General features: G+C 43.6%; 2 protein-coding genes across 3 annotated transcripts in view; one reads left to right on the top strand and one right to left on the bottom strand.

Moving 5' to 3' along the window:
* Window positions 1–17,675, top strand: part of LOC146569924 (cyclin-dependent kinase 17-like) — a 35,878-nt gene extending 18,203 nt beyond the window's left edge. Inside the window, exons 3-17 of one of the 2 annotated variants that reach the window (XM_085282607.1) lie at window positions 1,551–1,718; window positions 2,414–2,547; window positions 6,434–6,559; window positions 10,147–10,203; window positions 10,362–10,476; window positions 12,349–12,443; window positions 12,630–12,692; window positions 13,439–13,562; window positions 13,693–13,813; window positions 14,235–14,332; window positions 14,497–14,602; window positions 15,067–15,109; window positions 15,305–15,395; window positions 15,553–15,630; window positions 16,374–17,675. In XM_085282607.1, the coding sequence (XP_085138733.1) occupies window positions 1,551–1,718; window positions 2,414–2,547; window positions 6,434–6,559; window positions 10,147–10,203; window positions 10,362–10,476; window positions 12,349–12,443; window positions 12,630–12,692; window positions 13,439–13,562; window positions 13,693–13,813; window positions 14,235–14,332; window positions 14,497–14,602; window positions 15,067–15,109; window positions 15,305–15,395; window positions 15,553–15,630; window positions 16,374–16,411 (1,457 nt within the window). In that variant the 3' untranslated portion in view covers window positions 16,412–17,675. The remainder of the gene's footprint in view (window positions 1–1,550; window positions 1,719–2,413; window positions 2,548–6,433; window positions 6,560–10,146; window positions 10,204–10,361; window positions 10,477–12,348; window positions 12,444–12,629; window positions 12,693–13,438; window positions 13,563–13,692; window positions 13,814–14,234; window positions 14,333–14,496; window positions 14,603–15,066; window positions 15,110–15,304; window positions 15,396–15,552; window positions 15,631–16,373) is intronic. The other variant, XM_085282608.1, reaches the window with a different exon arrangement.
* Window positions 16,761–25,470, bottom strand: LOC146569923 (ETS domain-containing protein Elk-3-like). Its single transcript, XM_085282609.1, has 5 exons — window positions 25,134–25,470; window positions 21,959–22,167; window positions 20,861–21,643; window positions 19,283–19,405; window positions 16,761–18,512 (listed from the first exon to the last, which is right to left on the bottom strand). The coding sequence occupies exons 2-5, from the start codon at window positions 22,163–22,165 to the stop codon at window positions 18,414–18,416; spliced, it is 1,212 nt and encodes a 403-aa protein (XP_085138735.1). The 5' UTR covers window positions 22,166–22,167; window positions 25,134–25,470; the 3' UTR covers window positions 16,761–18,413.
* Window positions 25,471–26,259: the final 789 nt, after the last annotated feature.

Here is a 26,259-nt window from a genome sequence, read left to right as displayed (position 1 = left end):
TTAAGGTTCAATTTAATTCACTGTTTTTTGTTTTGTTTTGTTTTTTGTGGGGGGGGGGGGGGTTGTTTTGTTCTTTTTAGTGAGAAATTTGTTAATTTACAGTGTAGAACCTAATGTATATCAACCCAGCAGTTTCATTTTTATTGGTCACCTTGATACAAAGCCTAACAATACAGTGTGTATATAAAAGATGGAAGGTGACACCAAGTGGTTTGGTAATTATAAGGAAAGTATCAAAGAGGCACATTTTGAGGCCTTAATATAAAAGGTTTTGGCTGCAGTCATGTAGAATTTCTTTCTGATTTAGAAGTTACTTTGATGAATCAAAGGGTGGACTACTAATTTATCAACTATTGGTAGCAAGGCTGGTTAACAAGCTGTATGCTTGAATTGTACTGCTGCAGCACAGAGACACAAAATAAGTGCTAAGAACGCACTAATAAAGTAACAGAAGTCACAATAAGCACAAATACCTGGAATGGTCTGCACCACTCAGCAAGCCGTAATATCAGTCAGTCTATTAAAATGCTACAGAAGGCAGGAAACACGCACACACACACACACACACAGTGAAGAGGCCCAGTTTAATAACTGACAGAAGAGGATGCTTACCAGACTCTGAGTGGCTCCAGCTGCCTCAGTCAGTGCAGCCATGCTCAGTTATCCAGGTGGATGAGTTATAAAACCTGGAGTTGTTATGAAAGTTGAAACTATCATTTTTTTTTCTGTAAATGTAATCAAATTGACCAAAACTATGTCCTTTTGGAGGGAGCCTCAAGTGGCACTTAGAGGAACTGCAGTTTTTGTCATTTTGGGGGGTTTCATTTTTAATCTCTGGAGGTTGCCCCTTGGTTAATTCCAAATTTGAAGCCTTGACCTTCCCTCAATAATGCCACTGTCTTCTTTTTGTTAGAACCAGGAGTATGAGAGCGGTAAAGTGCTAAGTTAGTTGGTAATACTAGTGTTATAGCTTAGCGAGGCACATCACCAAAACTAAAGTAGACTTCTTGGATGGTCTGTAGCAACCAGCGTGTTCTGATATTTGTTAGATAATACCACTCAAAAAGACTTAAATGCCACAAAACGCTGTTGGTGGGTAAGATTCAGGGACTTGAATAAGCAGAGGTGCCGTCTAGCAGATGGGTAGTGCCTCCTCTGTGTCAGTATCTAGCTGTTAGTAAGTAGTCGTGATCCCCATAATGCAAATTTTGAGCTTAATAACATTTAGAAAGGGGAAAACAACCCATCCGCCACCCAGTTTTTATAAGAACTGGCTGTTATGTAGTGACGCAATCAGCAAGATAAATCATCCGACACATAAGATTGTCAGAGTACCTCAGGATGAATTTATCATTGGATTGCTTTGAAGTGCATTAATCACATATTGGCCATGATGAGTCTTGTTCACATTAATACCACTTTCTTTCAGCGCCATGACTACAATGTTTTGTTTTGGGGTTTTTGTATTTTGTTCTCATCTGTTGATATGTGCTTGTATACTGTGTGTCCTGTCATCATCAAAAAAGCACAACAAACTCTTTCTTCTCCAGCAGAGCCCATTGTGAGGAACGGCCGTCCTCCATCAGCCCACAGTGTCCACTCATTTCTTCACCAGTACACAGGCTCTTTTAAAAAGCCACCGCTCAGACGGCCTCAGAGCGTCATCGGAGGAGGACTAGGCTCTCTCATGGTCATGCCTCGCAATGGTAGTCGCCTTGGTGAGTCACGCCTAACCTGCCTGCTGTCAAATTTAATATTTGACTTTTATATTTCTGGCTTGAAATGAAGAAATAGCCAACGATTTCTTTTGTGACCATACGTGGAAGGTGTTGAGCTGCTGCTGGGCCTAAATTCCTTGTCATACCCATTTCTGTTGAGGGAACTGTATCACGCATGTGCTCAAAGAAATCATTGCTTTATGCAAAGATGCACTTCAATTTATCCGCTTTTGTGGCCGCATTTTTGTCCTTTTTGCAAAGAAATATAACTAAAAATAACGACTCTGAAAACCAAGTTTGCTGTCAACTTGGATTTTCAGCCCAGATACAAATTCAAAATATGAATAAAACCCCTGGAGGGAATGAAAATGCTGCAATAGTGTATGAATGAGAGCAGAGTTTTCTCAGGCGTGGGTAAATTACTCCGTGATGTATGGCTTTGTCTCATAAAGCCTGTGGCACTGAAATAAAATCTAAGTCAAACTCATTAAGAATATTTACCTCTTGTATATCGTCTGTCAGATACAGCCAGTAGCTTGATAAGAAAAGAGGGAGTCATAAAAGTGTCCGAGAGAGTGTTTTTCTTTCCTGTTGAAGTCATTATCTGGTGTTGCACCCTGCCCTGTTTTTACAGACCTGCTCCATTTGTCAACCCCCCGTGCTCTCTGTAAACTTTTCTCTTCGCTCATCTCCAGATATCGTCCACGAGAACCTGAAGATGGGGTCCGACGGAGAGAGCGACCAGGCATCCGGGACTTCCTCTGATGAGGTGCAGTCGCCCACGGGTGTTTGTCTGAGGAACAGAGGGAACAGACGCATCTCTGCGGAGGTGAGATTTGGCTCTGTGTTTTCAGAGCTCCGTCGTTGTCCTCGTGTAGCCTCTCTGCTTTGCAAAGTGTGGATATATTGTAGTGTGAGTCACTGCAGGGCCTACACTTAACTCAGTGGGACGATTGACTGTGTTGCCACACATCTCCTCACCCGGTGTGATGGTTCAAATTCCACTTTGTTAATAAGCGTGCGCTGCGATGACTTCACTGATAAATGACAATAGACCTATCTGTAAGACGCGAATGTGAGCTCCGTGCTGTAACTCGGCGTGGGTGTATTTGTGCAGTGTGTCATATACACACACTGCACAAATACACAAATCCTCGGCTCCTGTTGCAATGTGAGCAGCGCACACATAATGTTCAGACTGATTTCATGTAATGTTCCTCTCAAGTTGGTTTTGAAATCTACTTTAAAGAATCTTTTATTCGTCAGCACATCCACCCACCCAAAACCTTCTCTGATTTACTTCCTCTTTCTCAAACACACAGAGCCAGACATGGGCAGTTCGATTGCGTTTCTCCGGTGGTTACATAATCTCAACACATTACAGAAGACATCTCACTGTAATTGCTTTTATCTAAAAGGCATTCCATTTTCCCACAAGTATTTTTTTGGATCCAGGGCGTTTATTTCTGCACATATTAACAACAGTAATTCTTTTCTATTTCATTGATTTATATTTTTGTTCCTACATGAACATGATTCCAAAATAGTTTCCTTTATTAAAGCTGTATGTTCAAAGCCAACAAGAAGAATCTGTGGCATGAATCTGATTGTTTCACATACTGTAGATTACAGAGATGGACACAGAGTACCTGTGCAACAACAACAAATAATAAACACAAATGTGTGTTTGTGTTTGCACCCCCTGTTTTGTGTTCTCATGGATCATTATGATGTCACATGGAGGTGCCCTACCCACCTGTTGGTCAAACAATCTATTTGCTAGGTGCAGCCAATCAGAAGAAAGTTAGCCTTATCTCTTCCCCACATAGAGACAACATTTGACAACCTCTTCTGTACTTAAGACTTCTGTACTCAATAACCATGAACCATTTGAAAAGGTTCCAAGTTTTTATAGGGTAGCTGGATAGGCCGAGGCCAGCCTCACTACCTTCTGATGCACACCTTTTTGTAATTTTGTTCTAACAGCAGGCCTGAAATATGACGCAAAGAGCTCAGTTCAGAAAAGAGGGTGAAGCGTTAGTCCTGGTAGGCTTTCAATGGGTAAAGAGTCGCCTTGCCTTATTAAACATTCAAAACTGGTCTAGCAGAGGCAAAGAATATAGCTGTGGAGCCAAAGATGGGCGCATTAAGTCTGCTTTAAATAAAAAATAACTTGTTATGTATGTTTTTATTAGTCCAGTTTAACTTATTGTAGATTTACTTTTACTGAGAAACAAATGTTACTTTGACTCAAGCACGCTACTACTACATCAAACTTTGCAAAACTCATTTATTCCAGTGATCCGCAGATATCTGTATTAATTCATATCTGCAAGGAAATGGTGACGGATTGTCATCATCATCATAGAGAAGTTTGTCAAACAGCTGTTTAAAGTTTTATTCTTTACATATAAGCAGAGGTAACATGTCATTTTACTGTTTCAATCAATATCTGACCCGATCCCTCCCAAAACCAATAATTGGTCCCTTTAGCCCAACGTAAGCTCTACCAATAGGACTTCAGGCCGTGCAGCTGACATAAAGTAATGCAACAAGCCGCCCACTTTCCCCCTGAACTGTGGCAGGAGTTACTTCATAACATCGCCATTCTCAACTCAAATTATATTAAAAAAAGCATGACAGGAAAATAGATTCATATCCATCCATAGTTTTCATTTCCTTTTTCTGCATCACTGTTTTAGACACTTTTTCACCTTCTGTCTTTCTCTTTTTCAGAGACTTATTTTTCTTTGTGTTAATACAAAATATAATATAAAATGCAAAGAAAGACTTTCCAGTTTTACATAAAAGGAGTCAAAGGAGAGGAAAAAAAGAAACTGTAAGGAAAAGGGCTTCCTTATAGTCTTGTGTTTGATGCCACTGAACCACATGTTTTCACACTAGCTGCTGGGTGGAAGGAAAAGTTCTGATTGAACAACACACACTTCCCTCCTTCTGTTTATTGGTTGCTTTGATTGCAACCCCTGTGGGAGTTTACAAGCAGATAGCAGCATCTGCACAGACAAACCAAGCATGCAAACCTGCACGAGTAGAGGGGAAAAAAATGCTTGAGGTTTAGTTAAGCTGCATTTGAGGCTGCCCACACAGAGAGATGATACATCACCTCTTGCTGCTTTTTTGAGCGTGTCTGCAAGCAGCACACCTCACACTTCCTGTGACTGTTTCACAGCCAGATAAAGTTTTTAGTTTTTTGGACACGCTCACAGTTCTACTTGCAGCTTCTGTCAGCCCAGCAAATCCAGTGTACTGTTTGAATGAACAGAGTGATTGACTGCAGGCTTGTTGTTGATGAAGTGATCCAACAGTGAAATCAGTGTGCGGCCTTGTTCTTTGTCCCCTCTGTGCCACTGTGACACTTGGAGAAGGGACGGCAGAGCAGAAAAAATAGGAGGAGGAGCGAGGACGTCCCTTTGGGCTGGTCAGGTAGCAGATTGTTCTCCTCGGACTGCAGTGGAAGCAGTGCCATTTTGGGATTACATCACGAGGATTACTGTAATACGGTCCAGATGGGCCCCTGTTGTAACAGATTAGGACGAGTTGATTGGACAAACTGGAGGGGGGTGGAGGGGTTGCAAAGGTCAGGTGATGGACGGCATCACTTACTCTGAGGACAAGCCACCAATCCTGGCCCTGCACACTGAAACCACAGAGCAGCAGAGCGAAATCTAATGTATATTCTTAAACAAATAAAGACAAGCAGAGTTCCTGTTATGTTGATATGTGCAGAGTGCTTTTGTTTTCTCTTTTTGAGAATCCAGAGCTGTGGTGTCTTTACTTAAAAATGTTTTTGTGAACAGTTAAAGCTAAAACAATAAGCAAACCTCTTTATTGCCTTGAAATGAATGTTTTTATGAGTTTGTATTTAGTTTGTACGCACACAAAACAATAGAGATGCCGAATCTGCACCAGGATGTCAACTTGCTCCAAGTTTTAATGAAGACTACACTTCCTGGAAGCTGATCACATGGCTAAATGTGTTTGCTGTTAACAACCACAGAGCAGAAAGCTGACTCACAGTCACCGTTTAACGCAAAGGCTGAAAGTCACCGATCCTTCTAGAAGTCGGTCAATTTCAGTTTACGGGTTTATGAGCTTGTCTCTGAACTTGTGTTGAAATTTGAAAAAGGTTGAGGTTGCGTTTTGCTTCTGTGCGTGTTGGCTAAGATGGAGGGAGGAAGCAGTGGGGTGTCCGGTGTTACCTCAGAGGGAGTGGAAGTAGATTTACAGAGAGAAACGTGGGATTAATAGTAATCTAACAAATAGAGGAAATGCATGATGGGAAGAATCCAGGTGTTAGATTTTAACTGTTTGATTGTATTATGTGTGTTTGAGGGATTTTTATATAAAGAATCATTAGAATCATGCTTTGTGTGCTTGTTTTACTTCTTTAAAAAGACTTACCCTGAACTCTTAAGGGCTCCACATACGGCCTTTACCTTGAACACAAGTCTAAAACTGTCACTGTGTGGCTGCACACGCACGTACCACACTGGCTTCTCTGTTAACCGGTGAGGCCTAAAGTACACCCACAGATTCTGCTTGTTTACTTTGGGTTTCTGCCATTTTGTATCCAATCAGAGGTATTTATTCAGAGATTATGTTGTTTGCTAAGGGTTTGTTTGTTTATTCATTCAGGTTGATATACCGACCTTTTTTTTTTTTTTTTTTAATTGAGTTTTCTTGTTTTTGTGTAGGACCTGAACAAACGTTTGTCCCTGCCAGCTGACATCCGGATACCTGACGGTTACCTGGAGAAGTTTCAAATGAGCAGCCCACCCTTCGACCAGCCGCTGAGCCGACGCTCCCGCAGAGCATCACTGGTGAGAAGAACAAGAGGGATTAGAGGGGAAGAAGTAAGAGAGAAGGTGCTGAAAACACACGGGAGACAATTACAAGTTGTCAGAGAGGAGACAAGTGCAGAGTGATACTGTAAACAGGAAGTCGGCCTATTGCACATGTCCTTCACCTTGAAGCTGGACTTGCAGGGGTCACATCATTGGCTAATATAGTCAAAGGAGCTTGCAAAGAGAAGCGTCTGGACTTCTTTAAGTTGCTTGAAGACGTTTCACCTCTCATCCGAGAAGCTTCTTCAGTTCTAAGGTCAAATGGTGGAGAGTCCCAGATATAAACCTAGTGGGAGTAACCCCCCACAGAGGGACAAAAGGACCCCCTGATGATCCTCTAATCGCCTGAGCCAAGGTGGGAAACTGGGCGTGGGTCCCAATCAGCCAGAGTTTCGGGTGTGTTCATTGTGAAACCTGGCCCCACCTTATCATGCGAATTCCTGAGGTCAGATGGCCCAGGATGTGAGTGGGCGTTAAGGCGTCTGGGAAGGGATCTCAAAACTGGATTATAGATGGCAGAGAGTTGGTGTCGTAAACCCCCGCCTCTGTTCAAAGATGGTCGCTCACAGTGGACATAGATGGCTTCTTTCACTCCTCTTTCAAACCATCTGTCCTCTCTGTGCCAATTTTCACATTTTGGACAGAGAGGACAGAACTGAAGAAGCTTCTCGGATGAGAGGTGAAACGTCTTCAAGCAACTTCAAGAAGTCCAGACGCTTCTCTTTGCAAGCTCCTTAGACTACGATGACCTGGATGACTGAGAACCTTCACAGACACATTGGCTAATATACTCTCCTTATTTTTGGAATTTGGTTGAGAAAAATTACGACAAAATGGTTAAAAGTAAAATGTGCATTTAGTTCATTTATTTAGTCATCAAAGTCATTGCAAGCCTAGGAATCTGGGCCAAGATGGAAACACAGAGAAATTCCCTGTGTGGTTCACTGGAAAGCAGGTTTATTCTTGCTGTAGTCGTCCTTGTGTGTGGTGCAAGCCAGAAGTGATGGCACAACTACTGGCTTGTTGTGCATCTCCCAAGTTTTGTAACCTGTCGGGCACATCGTGGGCGGTGAGGTTGGGCTGGAGGCACAAACCCTGTGAGCTTTTTGAAGCCACATCAATGCAGTGCATTTCCATATGGCACAGAGAGCAACGGCTGCACTTGGAAATGATTACATGCTCTGCAGAATCCATCATTTAGGCGAACAGGAGAAGGTGAGACAAGCACACCTGAAGTGTGAGTATACACTCACCAACCACTTTATTGGGTACATCTAGTACAGGGTTTGGCCCTCTTTTGCCTTCAGAACTACCTTAATTGTTTGTGGCACTGATTAAACAAGGTGCTGGAAACATTCCTCAGAGGCATTGGTCCATATTGACATGATAGCATCACATCATGATAGCATGTCTGCAGATTTGTCAGCTACATCCATGATACGAATCTCCCTTTTCCATTACGTTAAGGTGATCTATTAGATATCCAGTGACTGTGACACAACCTGAACTTTTGACACAAGGTAGAATTGATCCACGCTTTAATGTTTTTGCACCAAATTGTGACACCACCATCCAAACGTCAGAGCAACAGTTGAGACTCATTAGACCAGGCGAGGTTTTTACAACTTTTCTTGGCCATTTAATGAAAATTGTAGTCTCAGTTTTCTGTTCTTAGCTGACAGGAGTGGACCTGGTGCGGTCTTCTGCTGCTGCTGCCGGTCTGCTTCAAGGTTCCACTTGTTGTGCGCTTCTTCGTACCTCGGTTGTAATAACCTGAGTAACTGTCGCGTTCCTACCAGCTCGAAGCAGTCTGGCCATTCTCCTCTGACCTCTGGCATCAATATGGCCTTTCCTCCCAGAAAACTGCTGCTTACTGAATATTTTCTTTCTTTCAGACTGTTCTCTGTAAGCTCAGAGATGGTTGTGCAGGAAAACCTCAGCTGGCATTTTTCAGCTTTCAGTTTCTGAAATGCCCAGACCCGCCCATCGGGCACCAGCAACCACATTCAGAGTCATTTAAATCACCTTTATTTCCCCTTTTGATGCTTAGTTTGATCTTCAACAAGTCATCCTGTACATGTCTACATGCACTGAATTGCTGATATGTGATTGGCTTAATAGATAACATTCAGTTGACCATGTGTACCTAACAAAAGCAGCTGATGACTGCATATCTGTTGTATAGCGAGTGCATCAACCATAACTGCAGCTTCAGTGGCCATCCTGCCACAGTGATCACACTAGCTCATGACCCCTTGAGGATGGGTCTTGAATAAGTGATCTCTTCATGTCACCCGAATAACCACGACACCATAAACTCAATAAATAATTAATTTCCCCAAAAGTATTCATTAATTAATGTTGTTGGTGTTAGCAGTGTGTCAGTTTTTAAGTACAACATTCTGTGTCACAGATCATTAAAGATCTGCTTATTGATTTTTACATTATTGGGAGTTTTTAGTAGTAAATTCTAAAAGGCAGAGCCATATTTGCTTCAGGGTTCATCATATAGCATTTTGCAGATAAAACTGTAATAACATTAAAAACTAAATTCTTTCTTTTGGCAAAAGCGACAGTGAAGAGTGCTAATTTGAGAATCAGGGGTGGACCAGAATGAGAGAAATGGAAGCAGAGCAAGAGTCAGGAAGTGGCTGCACATGGATAAAGATAGCTCTGAGGGTAATGTTTTATTTAAATGCAGCAAGAAACAGAAGTGAGAGCGTCAGAGTTCACACCTTATCCTCAGCCGATCAGAGCTCATTTTTGTCACGAGCCTGAACGATTGTCCTGTGCATCTGTCAAAAGCAGAACAGAGGAGTAAGTAACACTCGGCCTCGCCCAGGCCCAACTTTATTTGCATACACACCCCTTTGCAGAGTTTTTTCAAAAGCACTGACTGGATTTGCTCAGATGATTGGCTGTCAGACCTCTCAGCTTTTCTGGCGCTGGTCTTTATCCAGTGCACAGGTCTGTTTAAGCCTTGTGAAGATGCTGGCTTGCAGCAGTGACAGTTATAGCTCAGTTATTAAGTAGTTTGTGTGTGTTCTGGTTATAACTGAATAGTTGTGAAGCGTTTCGTGATTTATTATGCGTGGAAGTAATGATTGTTTCAGTTATTATTTATCGTGGAGAATATTGGGTCAATTGATCAACCAATCCTTGGTATATTAAATGATGAGAGTAGGAAAATATGATGTAAAATGACACAACCGTATGGGATTTCTTCACAACCTCAAATATTTTTCTTAGCACACATAAGAAACGGAGAAAAATCCAAATATTAGAGAAACTGAAACTAGCTATTTTTTTATTATATATTTAGCTCAAAAATATAAATGAAAACATGTTGTTTGTTCGACTCGCCCATAGACACGTTGTAAAAAGCCATCGGGTCTTTGTCACAAGCAATTAGTCGGGATGCTGGTTTGGTTGTGTGACCCCCCACGCCCCACTCTGTGATGCTGCAAGGCCATCATGAGGATTTGTCCTGGTGTGTGTAAGCCTGTCACTGCTAATAAAGACACTACCCTCATTAATGCTGTTTGTCCTTTTCTTCCCTCCAGTCAGAAATTGGATTTGGGAAGCTGGAGACCTACATCAAACTGGACAAACTGGGGGAGGTATGTGGCACAGTTTACCTTGAAAGCCTTTCCTTATCACCCCAGGTGCAAACGTTCTCATAGTGAGTGATTAAAGTGCACACAGGCACAGTTGTGGAGTTTACTTTTAACCTGAAACACTGAACCCCCCCCCCCCCCCTTCTTTTCCTGCTGTATAGGGCACGTATGCTACTGTGTACAAGGGGCGGAGTAAGCTGACCGACAACCTCGTGGCGCTGAAAGAGATCAGACTGGAGCATGAAGAAGGAGCACCGTGCACGGCTATTCGAGAAGGTACAAAAGATTTTAGCCACAGAACGCTATTTGGTCACCAAGCAGTCAAATATAAGTGCTTGAACTTTTTTTACTTATATAAGCTGATTTGTTTTACGTTGAACAGTGACGTTTGAACATCTGCAGCAAGATGGAGTGCAAAAAACAACTTAGTTAACTGAAATAGAAAAGCAGATTTTAGAATAAATGCTCCTAGAAAACAACCTCAAATACAAACATACAGGTCGTGCCTGTAGGTGGTCAGGTCTGTAAATATATCCCAGCACGAGCAGACACTGGAAGATTTGGAATTTTGTGGAATTTTTACACAAGCCGAGTCTGCACATAACAGACAACTTAGCAAGGACCGATTTTAAATCGTATCTTTATCCACTTAGTTACACTTAGATATTAGCTAAAGATTACACAGTTTAACATGCTTGAAATAATATTTTTGCACCAACAAGGTGATTCCCAAAGAGCTATTAGCCTAAAACTCTTTATGTGGTGTGCAGTGTGATTAAAACAAATTTGAGGAAACTGCACAAGTGATTGACAAACGAAGTGATAGACCTAAAAAAATGTGTCTACAACAGATGAACTCAATTTTGAAGTCATATCCTTAAGAAATAGGAAAACAGTCCAGCAAAGACCTGTCACATGACCTGAGAGATGCATCTGGCCCTGCTTGTTGTTTGCTGAAGCCTCATCAGACGTGGTCTCAGTGGACGGAGAGCTATCAAGAAGCTATTTGTCAAGAAGAAGAATAGTGAGAAAATGCTGTGGCATGCCACATTACACAAGAAGTGAACTGAAAATCACTGACTTACACGTCGTACGAAGTGATGAAACCAAATTTGACATTTTTGGTTCAAGTCGTTGTCAGTATGTACAGAGAAGGTCAGGAGTGTCTGCATCCATCTGTAAAACACACTGGAGACGCTGCCATGAATCAGGGCTGCGTTTCAGACAGCGATGTTGGAGATCTTGTCAAAATTGGTGAAATTACGAATGCAAATAAAGTCCGATTTTGATCGTGCAGTGCCTGACTGGCAGTGTTTGTTTCTGCCAGTGCAGTGAAAGCATACCTGGACAGAAAATCACACAACGCGACACTTAGTCACAGACTGACCTCGGCTTTATTCAAGCATTGACAAAGAATTGAATACAAGGCAGCCAACATCCAAAGAAGAGCTTTGGATGTCTTTCAGAAAGAACGTTTCCTGAAGATTACTTACAATTCTACAAACTTTCTTTATGCCTTATACGCCTCATTTCCATTTATACTTTTAATAAATCGTTGCACCTATTTCCCAGTTTCCTACCAAATGTAAAGAAATGAGCCGTGGCTTAAGAGTTTTGCAAAACACTGTATTTCAGTGTCATCTTCTGGCAGCTTGAGTAAATTCAGTTTGCGCTCACTGACGGTGCTTTGTGTTTTTTTAGATGGATAAATGTATTTATTCAAGTTTCTTCATCACCAGGTTTAGCACGTTTCACAAAAAAACGTTGAGTTTGTCATCTTTGAGAGTCTATATGGATCCTTCACTGGGGTTGAACTGGAGGCATTTTCTTCTTTTATTTTGCAGTTTTATGCGACCTTATATGGAGAGCGGTGTTGGCAGCACACTCTTGTTTTGAGACTTTGTTGATTAATTTGAGCCAGATAAGCTATCTTTGTAAGTCTCAGACATTTTTGTAAGATTGAAGGATTTATAAATAAACCTCTCTTGGCTTAATCAGCGTGAACACAGAGGCATCAGAGCAAGAAGTAAAGCAAATGTTGGTTAATGTTACTTTGAGAGAATAAAAAATAAGCTGAGTGTAATCACACCCTTGCTGTAACAGCTGTCGTCTTCTTCTTCTTCTTTTTTTCTGCGTGTGTGTTCTTAGTGTCTCTACTGAAGGACCTGAAGCACGGCAACATCGTGACGCTGCACGACATCGTCCACACAGACAAGTCGCTCACACTGGTGTTTGAATACCTGGTGAGACCAGCAAAACCTCTGCAGCCTCCCTCCTGCATGACTCACGATGTTCTCTGCAGGGATGCTTAGATTAAAATATTTGACGTTATTATTATTCATGACTCTGTGCGGAGTATGAAGGCTTACCAACTGTTGCAGTTTGTGTGCCTGTAGCGTCCCCGCTCTAACGCCCTTCCTCTCTTCTAGGACAAAGACCTTAAGCAGTACATGGATGACTGTGGGAACATCCTGAGCATGCAGAATGTCAAGGTGAGACTCCGCAGGCTGCCTGCTGGCCTGAGCACCTTCATCACCTGTCAAGAGTTTGTAGCTGCTGGTGTGGGTGCAAGAAGCATTGTCAGTGTGCCCCCTGGTGGAGAAGTGTAGACCCAAGGGGATAAGTAAAATGGGCTGCTGCAACCTTCTTTAAACATCCCTGTTTTTAGAGTATTTAATTAAAGAATTTCATTCATGATTGTGCATCTGCAATATATTACTTTGCTGAACACCACTGTTTTTTTTAACTCTTTATTTTAGAGTTTTTAGTTCATGGACAGAAAAAAAAACAACCCCAACTAAGCATACATATATATTTGGGTCCATATAATTTTACTTGATGTATTATGAAGTCTCGCACTTTTAAGTAAAGCGAGCTTAGGCTAAAGGTCACCTGTTCCATCGCATAGATAATACTGATGGTGCGGATCCATCGTTTGAGGCCTGGTGATTCTGGTTTTTGTGAATTTTTTTCTAATTGTTTTCTTCCTGGCTAACAGTAATTTCAGTTACCAGTCGCTTTTTTTTGTTAACCACATCCTCATTAAGTAGACAGAAATACAAGACCTCAGTACTGTTGATGATCTCGTATCAGCGCGTCGTATTTTGGCACATGACCAAAATGTGTGTGAGTGATTAGCCTCCAACTTCCCACACGCAGCAAGGCTCGATCACCACTATTTTATAATAACTTTATCAACACGATCATATGTACTGATCGAGAAAATCTCTTCCTTTAGATTTTCCTCTTCCAGATCCTGCGAGGCTTGGCCTACTGTCACAGGCGGAAAGTTCTCCACAGAGACCTGAAGCCCCAAAATCTGCTCATCAATGACAGAGGAGAACTAAAACTGGCTGACTTTGGTAAAAAATCAGTACATTACATTAAAATGTTTCTACAGAGCAAATTTTTTTTTTTTGGAGTATTCTAAATAGCTTCCTTTGTATGAATTTCATGACATTTTTCCAATATGTCCATATTTCTGCTCCACAGGCCTGGCGAGGGCAAAGTCTGTGCCCACTAAAACGTACTCTAACGAGGTGGTAACTCTTTGGTATCGGCCCCCTGACGTGCTGCTCGGCTCCTCCGAGTACTCCACACAGATCGACATGTGGTGAGTGGGCCTCGCTCGACGGGGGGGATTGCAACTATTAGGAAACGCTAACGATGCTCGTGGTTACTCTCTTATTTCCGTATGGCTGCACAGCGACGGCGCAGGCCGATGCGATCCTCTCAGATTGGTTTTCTGTCGTGAAATTGCCACTTCAGTGATTTGTGGAACGGGCACAGGTGTCTGGAGCTCATTTCGTTTAGTTTGCGCCCTTATTAGCGCGCGGGTGTAAAGAGACTTTGCTGCTGATGGACACAGCCTCGCTGTTAAGACAATGCAGCTGTAAATGGTTTCTCCGATCTCCAATTGAGAGAAACATCAGGGTTGGTTTAGAGATGGAACACCTGTTGAGTCAGGCTGCTGTTTAAGCTTCAGTCAGACGCATCTTTGTGACCTTTCCCACCTGTTTGTGTCATTCTGTCAGGGGTGTGGGCTGTATATTCTATGAGATGGCTGCAGGCAGGCCGCTGTTCCCAGGCTCCACAGTGGAGGATGAGCTGCACCTCATCTTCAGGCTGCTAGGTGAGTGCTGCCCTCTGCTGACAGAGGAGCGTTCAGACTTTTAACCAGAGCCTTTAATCGCATTAACCCTGGCATGTAGCCCCGTCCCCCCTCCGCGGCGCCATGAAAAAGCCCCATCCAGCTGACGCGGGCTCTAACAAGGTCTATTAAATGTCCCTCCACAGGCACTCCTACAGAAGACAGCTGGCCTGGAATATCCTCCATTGATGAGTTCAAGTCCTACAAGTTCCACAAGTACAAGGCACAGTCCCTCATTAATCATGCCCCCAGGTAAGCCTGATACTTTTTTCTCTCATTTTATCTTAATAACTTTACTTCTACACCAGATGCAACATGTCCCAGCTTAGGCTGTGTTGCTGCTGGTTGTTTCAGGTATTTATGGAGCAGTTATATAAACCTTACCGTTACCCCTCCATTCACCTCTCTTGCCTGGTTGTCTGATGACTGGAGGTGGAAAAGTGTTTCTTGTGACACAAATATAAGAGGAGAGCTTGTAAGCAGAGCTGTTTTAGCTTTTAGTTAGACATGAGTGTTGGAGGTTTGTGTAGTTAGGAGCGTGTGCTCTTTATCATTTCCTGTAAGGAAATCCTGTGGAATAGTTGACTCTGTTTGACTTCCTTAACACTCGCCTCTATCCATGAGTCAGCCCACCTTTACTGACCCCCCCCCCCCCATCCCTCCTGTTCTTTTTTCCACCTCCAAACTCTTGTCCCACCCCTCCCCCACACCTACAGGTTGGACAATGATGGAATCGACCTGCTGATGTCATTCCTAAAGGTAAGTCTCGCAATATCTGCCAGGAATTAAAGAGACGCTAAAAACATGTGACACATTTTGCAGCTATGTCAGGACTGTGTATTTGGAAAGAAGCGCACGAAGGCGTGCCAACACATTCGCATGCGACCGCAGGCTGCTGAGCCAGTTCTTTTGTTGTTCTTTAATGGCTGAAACTTTTGTTGCCCTAAATTTCAGTATGAATCGAAGAAGAGGATCTCTGCTGATGAAGCAATGAGGCAGCCATACTTCAGGAGCCTGGGGCCACGTGTGCACACGCTGCCAGAGAGTGAGTAATGAAACGGTGATACAGTAATGCAGACTTGGCACCATCCGCTCAGTACAACTTGAAGGGTATTGCAGTGTACAGAGAGGATCACTTACAGCCTTGTAACAGAAACACTGTCTTCTTCTTCTGTTGCACTGACTGACTGTGTCTTTGGCAGCCGTATCCATATTCACACTGAAGGAGGTGCAGCTGCAGAGAGATCCCGGCTATCGGAACTCATCATACCCCGAATCAGGTGAGGAATAAAGAATCGAGAAGAGGGGAAGTGGGAAGCACAGAAACCGAGTGAGCGAAAAGAGACAAGTGCAAGCGTAGGTTTTTGTAGTACGGCCCACTCAATTGGCCAAATAGACACAGCTCATGGAGGAAGCTGAGATACTTTAACATAATTGCCACAATCTGCATAAACTCATTATGAGGATTAACTATATTAAACCGCCATAGTGCCACATGTATAATTAAACATGTGCTCGTAAATTTTGTTACATTCTACTTCCTGAAATTTCATGCTGTCCTTCAAAGACTGATGCTCACATGTAAATTAAAAAAACCAAACCACTGTATTTGTAAAATTTGTACACTGTAAACAACTAGTGCAAAGATCTATGAAGGATCATGAAATGTGAACACATACAGGCTAACAAAGGCTCAAGTTGTAGCCCACATTACACTTCCTGTTTATGACCGCAGAGCACCTGGAACCTGGCGATTTATACAACCAAAGCAGGGATGTCACGATAACGGTGATATTTAAAAATGAAATGTGTATACCATTGTTTATTCCTTCGTGGGCAAACCCACCGAACAGGTTAAATAGCAGTCACTGTGATAAGTAAGTTACTTTTTAACCTTGTTATTTGGATTGATTTACTCCAATTTGCTTATCAAATGGCCCGGAATAGTTGGAAAATGCAGATTTCTGTCATTTAAAATAGCTGAATCGATATTTAAAGACTTTATTTTTCTGTTTCCCATCAGGCAATGGAAAAAGCAGAAGACAAAGCATGCTGTTTTAAAATCTCTGGACTGGATACAGTTATTTGGGAACGATATACTGGCTGTACAGTCTTGCCGCTGGATCAGAACGCGGAGATGAGAGTTGGCGTGGAATGTCGTAGTCACCTTCAGTCCCCCTCCAGAATTTTTTTTTTTTTTTTTGGCGAGGTGGGGGGGCTTTCCACGGTCTGACCCCGTCCCAAGTTTAGTCTGAAACTGGCTCCAGAGAGACATTTGTACACTGTACATCTATATTTATTGACAAGTGAATTTGCTGCTAAATCCAACTACTGTCTAGAATTCTAACAGGCTCAGTCACTTTAATGAGAACATGCAATGTGTATAGATTTTTTTGAAGTGGGTGATATATTTTTTTTGTCTTTTTTTTTTTTTTTATTGGTCGTCGTTTCCATTTTCATACATTAAAACTCCACCTCGAAGCTCCTGGACGACGTGTGGGTGTGTGAGGCACACAGACGGAGGGAGGTTTCTGTAGCAGCTCAAAGGGGTTTCATATTCTTGTCTCTGTTGCCATGGTGCTGTACTCAGCTGCACAAATCACATGTGACCATTTACTCTGAAGGTTTTTCCGAGGCCAGCTTTGATATAATAACTAATCATTTTATCCCAGCCGGAGATTAATGTGAAATTTCTTTTTTCTTGTTGTTGTTGTTGACATTATTATGTTTTTGCACACAAAACTTGGTAGATCTGTGCATTTAAAACAAACAACTTGCTGGCATATCATTCCAGGGATGCTCCGGTCTCTGACGTGACCAATGAACAAATGCAGTAGAGAGAGGAGGGAAAGAGCAACACAGATTGTCAACTAGGGCATTACAGGAATAGTTACACCTACGAAATACACTGATCACCCTTCTGTCCTCGTTCTTTCTCCACTCTTACAAAGAGGAGCTGCAAAAATGAGCTCCCACTGTTGGAATCTGCAGTGCCCTGTTTGTGTATTGTCCATGGTTTACCTGTCTGCCATTCCCATCTCCCTCATCTGTAAAAGTAGATCTTTTTTTTTTTCCTCCTCTGTCATTGTGGTGCATGCCTGCTCTTTTCTATGAGGAAGCACACAACAGCCACCGAACCCCTAATTCAGGAAGCGTTAGCTATAGTCCTGCCCTTATTTAACAGTGTTACAAGACATGTTTTGTATGATATTCTTTATTTGTGAATAATTTTTGTTGGTGTGGGATTTCATTGCAGATGCCCTCCCATATTTCAGTTTTTTTTCCAGAGTAAAGAAAAATTAAATCTAAAGGTTTAAAACCAAAAGTGTTTGTTTTTGTTTGTTTCAGCTGCTCTACAAAGTTTCAACTCTGTTTAAGCATTCAATGCTTTGTTTATTGAAAATGACATTCTTCACAATACAAAAAAAATATACAGAATACATATTGTATTACCAAGTCCAGTATAAAAAAACCCAAAAAAACAAGAACGTAAGTGTTACAAGGTTTTCATTCATTTGAAATCTCGTCTTCATTAAAAGATTTTGAAATAAAGTGAAAACAAAAACAGAACAAGGCACAGCCGGTACTATCTGAGAAGCATAGTGCATACGTTACATACAATACCACGTTAAGTGAAACGATCAGTTTCACATTGTTAACAAGTAGACTTGTTTCTTTTTTTATTTTCTTTTTTCTAAAGATTAAAAGAACCAGGCTCTGCGCAGGCTGAGCGGCTGGTTAGCCTTTCGCAGCTGCGCTTCTGTCCGTCGCGGACAGGCTGGTGTAGAAACGTGCTGTTCTTTATCATAAAGAGGCCAGATGTCTCTGAGACATCGTGGCGTATGGCTTTTACCAAGTGCTTTCAACCACTCAGAATCTGAAGCAAGTCAAGTGCAAAAAAAAAGAGAAAAAAAAAAAGGTGAGGTCACATAACTGTCTCTGCTTTTCTGAGACAAAATCTGACATCATGAATAAGAGATCGCTGCTGCTGCTGCTGATTATTATGATGAGAAACTTTCAACAAGAGAACGATGAATTTGCGGCATTTTCCACAGATCCTGGATCAGGATTTGTGAGTGGTGGGAGACAGGAGCAGGGAGGAGGGTGTTCCTTCCAGGTTTGGCAGGGGGACAGGCATGTGTCCGTTGATTAGGCTGGGGAACTGCAGAGGAAGAGAAAGGGACAGAGTTAGTGGGGAGGGGATGGAGTCTCTATGAAAACCGCTTTCCGGTAAGGAACTGTTGCATTGTCGCTGCTCTGGTTTCCTGTTTTGTTTTTTGTTTTTTTAATTCATTGTGCCGCTTCCTTCTTGTCTCTCTCCCCTCCAACTCTACAACAGAAGTCGTCTTATTTACGCACAATGAATCCGGTATAATGTGTGTGTGTGTGTTTCATAAATGAGGAGCAGCTCTCAAACCAGTCCACCCTGTTCAGACTGGCTCCCCTGGGCTCAAACAGGAAGTATTCACAGGATTTCCTCTCCCTCTCACAAGCTCTGAAACAGGACACCTCTGCAGGACCTGCTTACTGAGTCTCAACTAGTTTCACAACCCTTTGTGACTGCTGCTTTGCAAATAACACTCACACACACACAAAAAAAGTTTTCTTGCTTCCTGTTAGCTTCCTGGTAAATACTTGCATAACATTTGGGCAGCATTAGAAATCATTTAATAAAAAGTTTGGTTCACCTAGCTCACATAATCGCCCTCTCTAAAAGCTTTTCCTGCCCTGGTCTTCTGCTCTCTTTTCTTTTATCAACCGCTGGAAACAATGAGGCTTTTGCAGAAGCACTAATTTGGCCCCAGCAGCCTCTCCAACTTCCTCCTCTGCTTAAAGCGCTACCAGTAAATAATCCTTTGAGTACACCCTCTATTCTCATCTCCTGCTATTTTTGTCCCTCTGTCTTCCGCTACACCTGTATGTGTTTCTTACCTGAAAGAGGGAGCTGTGGCCCTGCAGCCGGGCGGGGCTGAGCGGAGCGACTGGGCTCAGGCTGCTCCAGAAGTGGATGCCTGACAACAGCGGACTGTGAGCCAGCAGCAAACCCGAGGGAGTCTGACGGGTGGGGGGAAAAACACACAGGGAGGGAGGCTTTATATAAATGAGAGAAACTAGTGGGGACAAAATTAAAAACAAAACTCACAACCAGCGGATTGAGAATGTTGCTCTGAGGGTTTTGCTAATGCACAACATGCTGAAAATGGTGAACGGACATGTATCAGCGTTTGGAAAAACAAACTGACGAAGCAGGAAGGAAGTCTGTGGTTTCTACTCCCGAATACAGGGGTGATGTGAGGAGGGGGGGGGGGGCAGTGGTCGTCAAGCACTTGGAACTAGAGAGAAAACATATGAAATCAATTTCTCCCTCCCTCCCTCCTTCCGTCTCCCCTAGTCTTCTCCCCCCCTCCTCCCCTACTTTCCCCTGTGTCACCTCAGAGAAGTGAGCCAGTGTTGCGAGGGGACCCAGCCCTGCTGCTCGAGTATTAACGGAATTATTGGAGCATATGGCATCGCTTAGGGCCTCTTCCCCTCCTCTCGCAGGTTGGACTCACCGAAGATTTGCGTAAATCGCTCGCTCTCCTCTGATCTCATCGTACGTAGCCCTTGTCAGCGGGCGGTGTGAGCGTAGCTCCGAAGTCTTCCTCGACGCACGGACGAACCCCTCTCTGATGTGGCGCTCGTTTTTTCTCTCTCTTTGTAACAATTCCAGTACAAACACGCGATTAACTAAATTAGATGATGAAACTCAAGTTGGTGCTTGTGCCGGAGCCGTGGGCCGTTTTGATCTTTTGGTATAATCCCAAAATGCTGTAGCTCGATGAATTTGGCTCTAAACTTGTGGCAGAAAATAAAATTTGAAAAAAACAAACAAAAAAAAACAATGGCTCCACAGGCAGACGAAAGCAAAACATTACTGCCACACAGAAATGCGGCACTTGGTCTAAACATCACACAAATATTTTAATGATGTTTTAAACTGCGCAAAAACCTTTTTTGAAGGCACGACTAAATATAGAAAGCGCTATAAGGGGCTTTGGGGATGCTGATGTCATACTCTGGTGTTCAATCATCAGCCACAGTACCGCTCAGGGGGGACGGCACTGATGGCATCACGGGCAGAAATATCGTCTTTCTGAGATTGATTATTATCAGACTCTGTATCGTTCAGCTGTGGTCTGGCAGGGAGTGAGATTACTGGGTTTGTGTTAAATCACAAAGAGGGGAAAAAAGGGAGCGACTGAGTGCTCGTGAGAAGGGAAAGTTGTAGCAAGATGAAGAGTGCAATCCTAGGTGTGAGTGAAGTGTTAGATCTTAAATTAGGGATCAAATCGTATTTAATCCAATGTGATGGCAAAATGCTGGAAAGCACCTTGACACTCAATGAATGAGTCACTAGTCCTCAAAGTGCTCACATAATCACAGTTGAGACTCAACATATGACTCATGTCTAGAAATGAGGGAGGAACTAGTGTCATTGTAGCATCTGTAGAGTTCTGCTGCTCAGCTCACCTGTGCAGTGAAGAAGGCCGGAGTGAGTGACCCAGACGGCAGCGCCGGGCTGTTGAGTGCGATGGAGCCGATGTCGCTCCCTGCCAGCAGCAGGGGCGGTGCTGAAATCTCCAGAGCTTTAGGCTTTTTGCTTTTTGGGGGGAGTCCATCTCCGTGGTTAGCGCTACTGTTAAGAGAACTGCTTCTGCCACCGCCGCTGCTGCTCCTCTTTTCAGGAGGCTGCAGGGCTCGCCCTCTGTGCCCGGAGGACAGATTGAGGGGTTGAGCGCTTTGGTCAGAGTCCTCCTGCTCCTCCTCCTCAGCAGCGGGGCTCCGGCCGCGCTGAGTGTGAGGAGAGGACGGGGAGGGGGAATGAGAGGCGAGTTTAGATGGCCCCGGTGAGACATAGGACTCGGGCTTGGCTGAGGGAGGAGAGCTCCTCTCGTTGGCGTTGGTGCCGAAGCGGATGACGGAGCGCTGCTCCTCCTGACGCTCCTGCAGGGCACGGAGGAGTTCGGGCTGCTTCTGCAGGGAGCTGATGCTGAATGACGAGTAGAGACCCGAGTGGAGGTAGTCATTCCGACACTGCTGTGCCCCCAAGGCTGCCAGGGTCCTCCTCTGGGCCTCCTCCTCGGCTTCCTCCTCCTCCTCCTCCACTTCCAGCTCCTGGGCCTCTTGTTCTTGAAGGGGAAGCCTTCCCGAAGCCAGGCCCATCTCCACCGCCTGCGGGTCCATCTTAAGGATCTCAGGGAAGGACACAAACTTATAAACAAACTTCTGGCCAATCACCTTCTTGATGATGTTCTGCAAAACATGCAAACACAATTCACCGCGATAAGATCATTATGAAAAACAAACCAGGTACACACATAGAATATCAGAGGAGTGTTTGGGGCCACACTAAAGTAGTGCTTTGTTACATCACAGTCAGATCTGTGTGTGCGCTTTACAAGAAAGAGGAAGCAGAAGTGTCTATCAGGGGATTTTGTGAGTCTAAAGGGAAGAACAGAGAATGTGTCGTGGCGTCACACTCCTCTCCCGGCTAACCTATCACAGCAGCTGCGGTCACACGATTAGCTGTGCTATTATGGAGAGGCAACTAGAATCACTTTAATTAACCTTGTCGTAGTAGTAGCGCAGGGCTCTGCTCAGCTTGTCGTAGTTCATGTTGGTCTTGTTCTTGCGCAGCCCCCACAGCTTGGCCACTTCCTCCGACTTGAGGAGCTTGAACTCGCCGTCTGTGGACGTCCAGCATATCAAGTGCTTGTGACTCTGATCGAGCAGCAGCTGCAGCAAGAACTGCCACAGAGTGATGGCACTGTCCATTCCTGCAGCGAGACGCACAAATGATTAGGTCAGCGTGTGGAGAGTAGCACCAAACATGCTAACAGATGCGAGCCGTTACTGAAAAAGCACCCAAATTACTGGCGTGTGTAACACCTGCCTGGTGCCACAGTGACAGAATAAGCACACAAATTAAACCTTTGGAGGGGAACAAGGCAAGTCCCTCTTTACACTTTACTTTAGGTCCATTTATAACTTGTTTATAACAAAACAACCCAACATTTCATCTAAATATAATCCCTTTATCCCCCCCGCCCCTTCTCAGTTCTGCCTTGCCACTGTGTTTTATTGCACACAGACTAAATTAAGTTACTGGCTAAAGAGGGGCCGATCTGTTTGAGCTCCAACATGTGGTGCAAGAAAGAGCAGACCGCCAATGAATAGAACAGTGTGTGTCAAGAGTGTAGTGTAATGTAACAGCAGCAGGAGCCACAGGAGAGAAAAAAATAAGGGAGGGGGGGGGGCTAACAACAGCTCAAGCCAGAAATATGCTGCGGTTCAACCTGGCCCTCTCTCCAGAGGAAGTACGACGGGCCCGGGGTGGGTTATTCCTTTAATAGAGGAATGTGCAGCCTCGGAGCTCCTGTCTGCCTGCCTGCTAGGAGCTCATATGCTAGTAACGGCAGTGGGGGTTTCTGTCCCCACAGCTCTGACGAGAGCGGAGCTCGAATGACTGCTTGATTTCAAAATACAAAAATTAAATCACATGACTACTAAGAAACTGACAATAAAGCAGATGATGTGTTAAGTCATAGTTCAAGTAACAAAGGCCAGAATTTTACTGTAAGGTGATGCGCTGCTATTCTCGGTAGTTGTGTCACTCTGAATAGTGCGTTTATCTGATAACATGGTGAGACATCACCTTAGGAGAAACTGGTGGCCATTTTTATTTATTTTTTTATTTTTATGTGATTGATGACGAATGATTTTCAGTACGTTAGTTTTAATCTCACTCATGTTTATATCGCTACTCTCGTTTACATGATTTGGATTTTTTTTTTTTTTTTTGGCCAAAATTTCAAAGAATGAGATTAGCTTCCGTTAAAAAAAAAAAACCCCTCTGAGACGAAAGTGTTGTTGGTTCTTTGTGATGTCATGAAGGTCTAACTATTAAAACAGAACTTTCACCCAACTCAAGTTCAAATCTTTTGTTTGTGCGGAGAAGCCAAGAAAGAAGAAGAAAGTTAAAAAAAAAAAACACAAGGAGGTTAAATGGCTTGTTTTAGGTGGAGAATGAACAGAGGAGTCCAGTATGCAACAAATAACTGTGAATGATGTAAAGCTTCTTTTTTGGAGATGATTACAGCAGACCTTTGACATAATACAGTCTGAATACTGATGGAAAGGACTGTGCTCTCATTTCATTATCGTGTCTTCCTCCCATCACCCCCCGACCGGTCACGGGAGATGGCTGTCCTTACCTGAGCCTGGTTGTGCCGGAGGTTTGTTCCTGCTAAAAGGGAGTTTTTCCTCCCCACTGTCGCCAAGCGCTTGTTCAAATGGGGTGGTTTGTTTGTTGGGGGTTTCGCTCTGTACTTTACAATATAAAGCATCTTAAGATGACTGCTGTTGTGATTTGGTGCTATATGAATGAAATTGAAATGACAAGCCACTAAAGAAAACTGAGATTATGGAGAAGATTTTCAACCGCTGCTTATCTTTGTCCAGAAAGGACGGGCAGAGAGAGAGGGCTGAACTAATTTCCGACACAAGCCATCCCCTGAGTTTTCTATCTGCCATGTGAAACTACAAACCTGTCAAAGTCAGGACTTCCTCCTATTCTACTTCCAAGGACAAATGGCGAGGAGAGGGGATCCCACAGCAGGGGAGTGCTTCCCTGATCCTGCCACACTTCCCACAAAATTCCCAGAGGGATAAGGGTCAAAAGAGCACGTCATTGTCCCCTTTTTCACAGCTCCACCCGTTAACCCACTCTACACCCAGCCTTCAATTCGACTTTAGAAAGTAAAGCTTTCCGCTTGCAGCAAGGGGCCACTGAGCAGGCAGATCTGCAATTTAGGACAGTGTGACTTTGAAAATTCCGCTTTGCGAGATGCTCTAAGCATGCTGCTGCTGCAGCAGGTCAGACCTCAGTAGTAGATTCATAGAGTATAACCTATTAAATATAGTACAACTAACCCACTACAGGAAAAAACAACAGAGAGTTAAACCTAGCAAAACAGAAATTAAAAAGCCCACATCTCAGCTCTGCAGCGAGGCAACAAGTCACTGTGAGAACCGCAAATGAAATAGTGCTAGGAGTCTTTCTAAGAATATCTGGGGGATATTGTGGTGGTTTTGGTCGGGGCACGACGAGCCCTGTTGCGGGATGCTCGCCCCGAGAAGTCTCGCGTGTGCACAAAGCCATCCAGTGTGTTGGCTGAACGGAAACTCCTAATGAGATTAGATGGTGTATGCAGACATTACTTAGCCATGACTAAATCTGCTCTCTTCCTGTTCACTGGCGGTGGAAAATTCAACAGGGGGACCCGCAAGAAAAAAGCATCTGAAAACAGGTTTTAATGACTCTGAGGCTATTTTTCTGTTGTTGTTTTTTTCCACTGCTTTTTCATTTGCCTCTCCCTTTTCTTTTTCTTTGCTCAGTTGCAAAGTTACACTCACTTTTACGCACGGAGGTCTGAATCACTACACTGCCCCACTGACTCATTTTCAAGATGTTGCTCGCACCGGAAGACGATACATTTCTGTCTGACCCCAAATCTGTGCCATTCTTGTGTAGAAACTTAGAAACCAGCTCGACCTTAAGACTTTAAGCTGAAGCAGAAAACAAAAAACCAAACGTGTTTACAGCCAAGACAATTAACTGAAACGCAATTACGGCCGCTCGCCCGACTCGGCATGCGTTATTTCTCTCTCTCTCACACACAAGCCACCAATCAGGCAACAAAGCGCTGTTCACGGAAAGACGCCCGCTTATTTTTGACCTTACCTGCGATCTCCGGCTCGGTCTGGTCCCTCCGAAAAAGTTTACGGCGACGCTTGTGTGATTCCTTGTTTTTCCATGCTTACTTCTGGTCTACAGGAGTTGTGCTGGACTGAAATAGGATCCTGTGCTTTTTCTTTTTCTGAGCAGGAAGTTGGAGCAGGCAGACACAGAGCCGGCTGACTTCCTCTCCCCTACGATTCCCCAGGCAGTTTGCCGTCTGTGTAAACACACTTTTCCTCCCCTCCTCTTTCTCCACTGCTTGCCCGCTGACGGTCAGCAGTAGGCCTATACTGTGTCGGCACACATGGTGATGCAGAGACTCCTACATCTCGTAAACTGACATCATCGGTCTGCAGACTGTGATGCGTTCAGGCACGCCTCGTTAGCAGGCCAGAAGTCCTCCCCCAATCAATACTGCTGAATATGCCTTGCTGATACACCGCATTATAATTGACTGTATTTGCATCTGAATAGGGACACACTTTCTTTTTACATCACATCATTTGGAACTCATACATTTTAGACATATTTCTGGTTATTTGATTTCAGAAACAGAAAAGGCAAAATTGGAACCTGTGCAACAAAAAGGAAATGAAGCAGGAATGCATATGTGTATATTTTGGAAGATGCATGGGACATGAGCCTTCTAATTTTAAGAAGAGACTACTGAGTGACACGCATTATAACACTATTCAGCGAGGCGACAATGTCTCAGACAGTGATGAGTGTTTTATCTTCCGTAATAGGTCTTTTTTTAACTTCTAAAATGTGAATTATGTGTTCACCGGACCTCTTAAGGCAAACACAATTAACCATCCATGACCTCAAACACTCAACCTGGGGCTTAGAAGGAGGCTGGAGTCTATCCCAGCTGTCAGAGGACGAGAGGCACCGCACACACACTCACATCCGCACCTACTGCCAGTTTAGAATGACCAGTTCCTGGAGCACTTCGAGAGCACAAAGAAAAGGCATCCTGCATGTTTGTACTAGGAAACTTTGCGCTTTGAGTCATCTGCAAACCCAATTATCCTCACCACAAATAAATATAGCATTGTGATCTCAGTCAGCATTAGCGTGTCTCTGCTGATGCAGTGCACAATGAGGCGGAGGAGGTCTGACAGTGAGA

The sequence above is a fragment of the Mchenga conophoros genome, linkage group LG7, assembly GCF_057382185.1.
Source record: "Mchenga conophoros isolate Kocher_MC1m ecotype Shallow Benthic linkage group LG7, M_conophoros_male_GT1.1, whole genome shotgun sequence".
Taxonomy (NCBI): domain Eukaryota; kingdom Metazoa; phylum Chordata; class Actinopteri; order Cichliformes; family Cichlidae; genus Mchenga; species Mchenga conophoros.
Note: the sequence above shows the minus strand (reverse complement) of the source record. Positions and strands in the feature narration are given on the sequence as shown.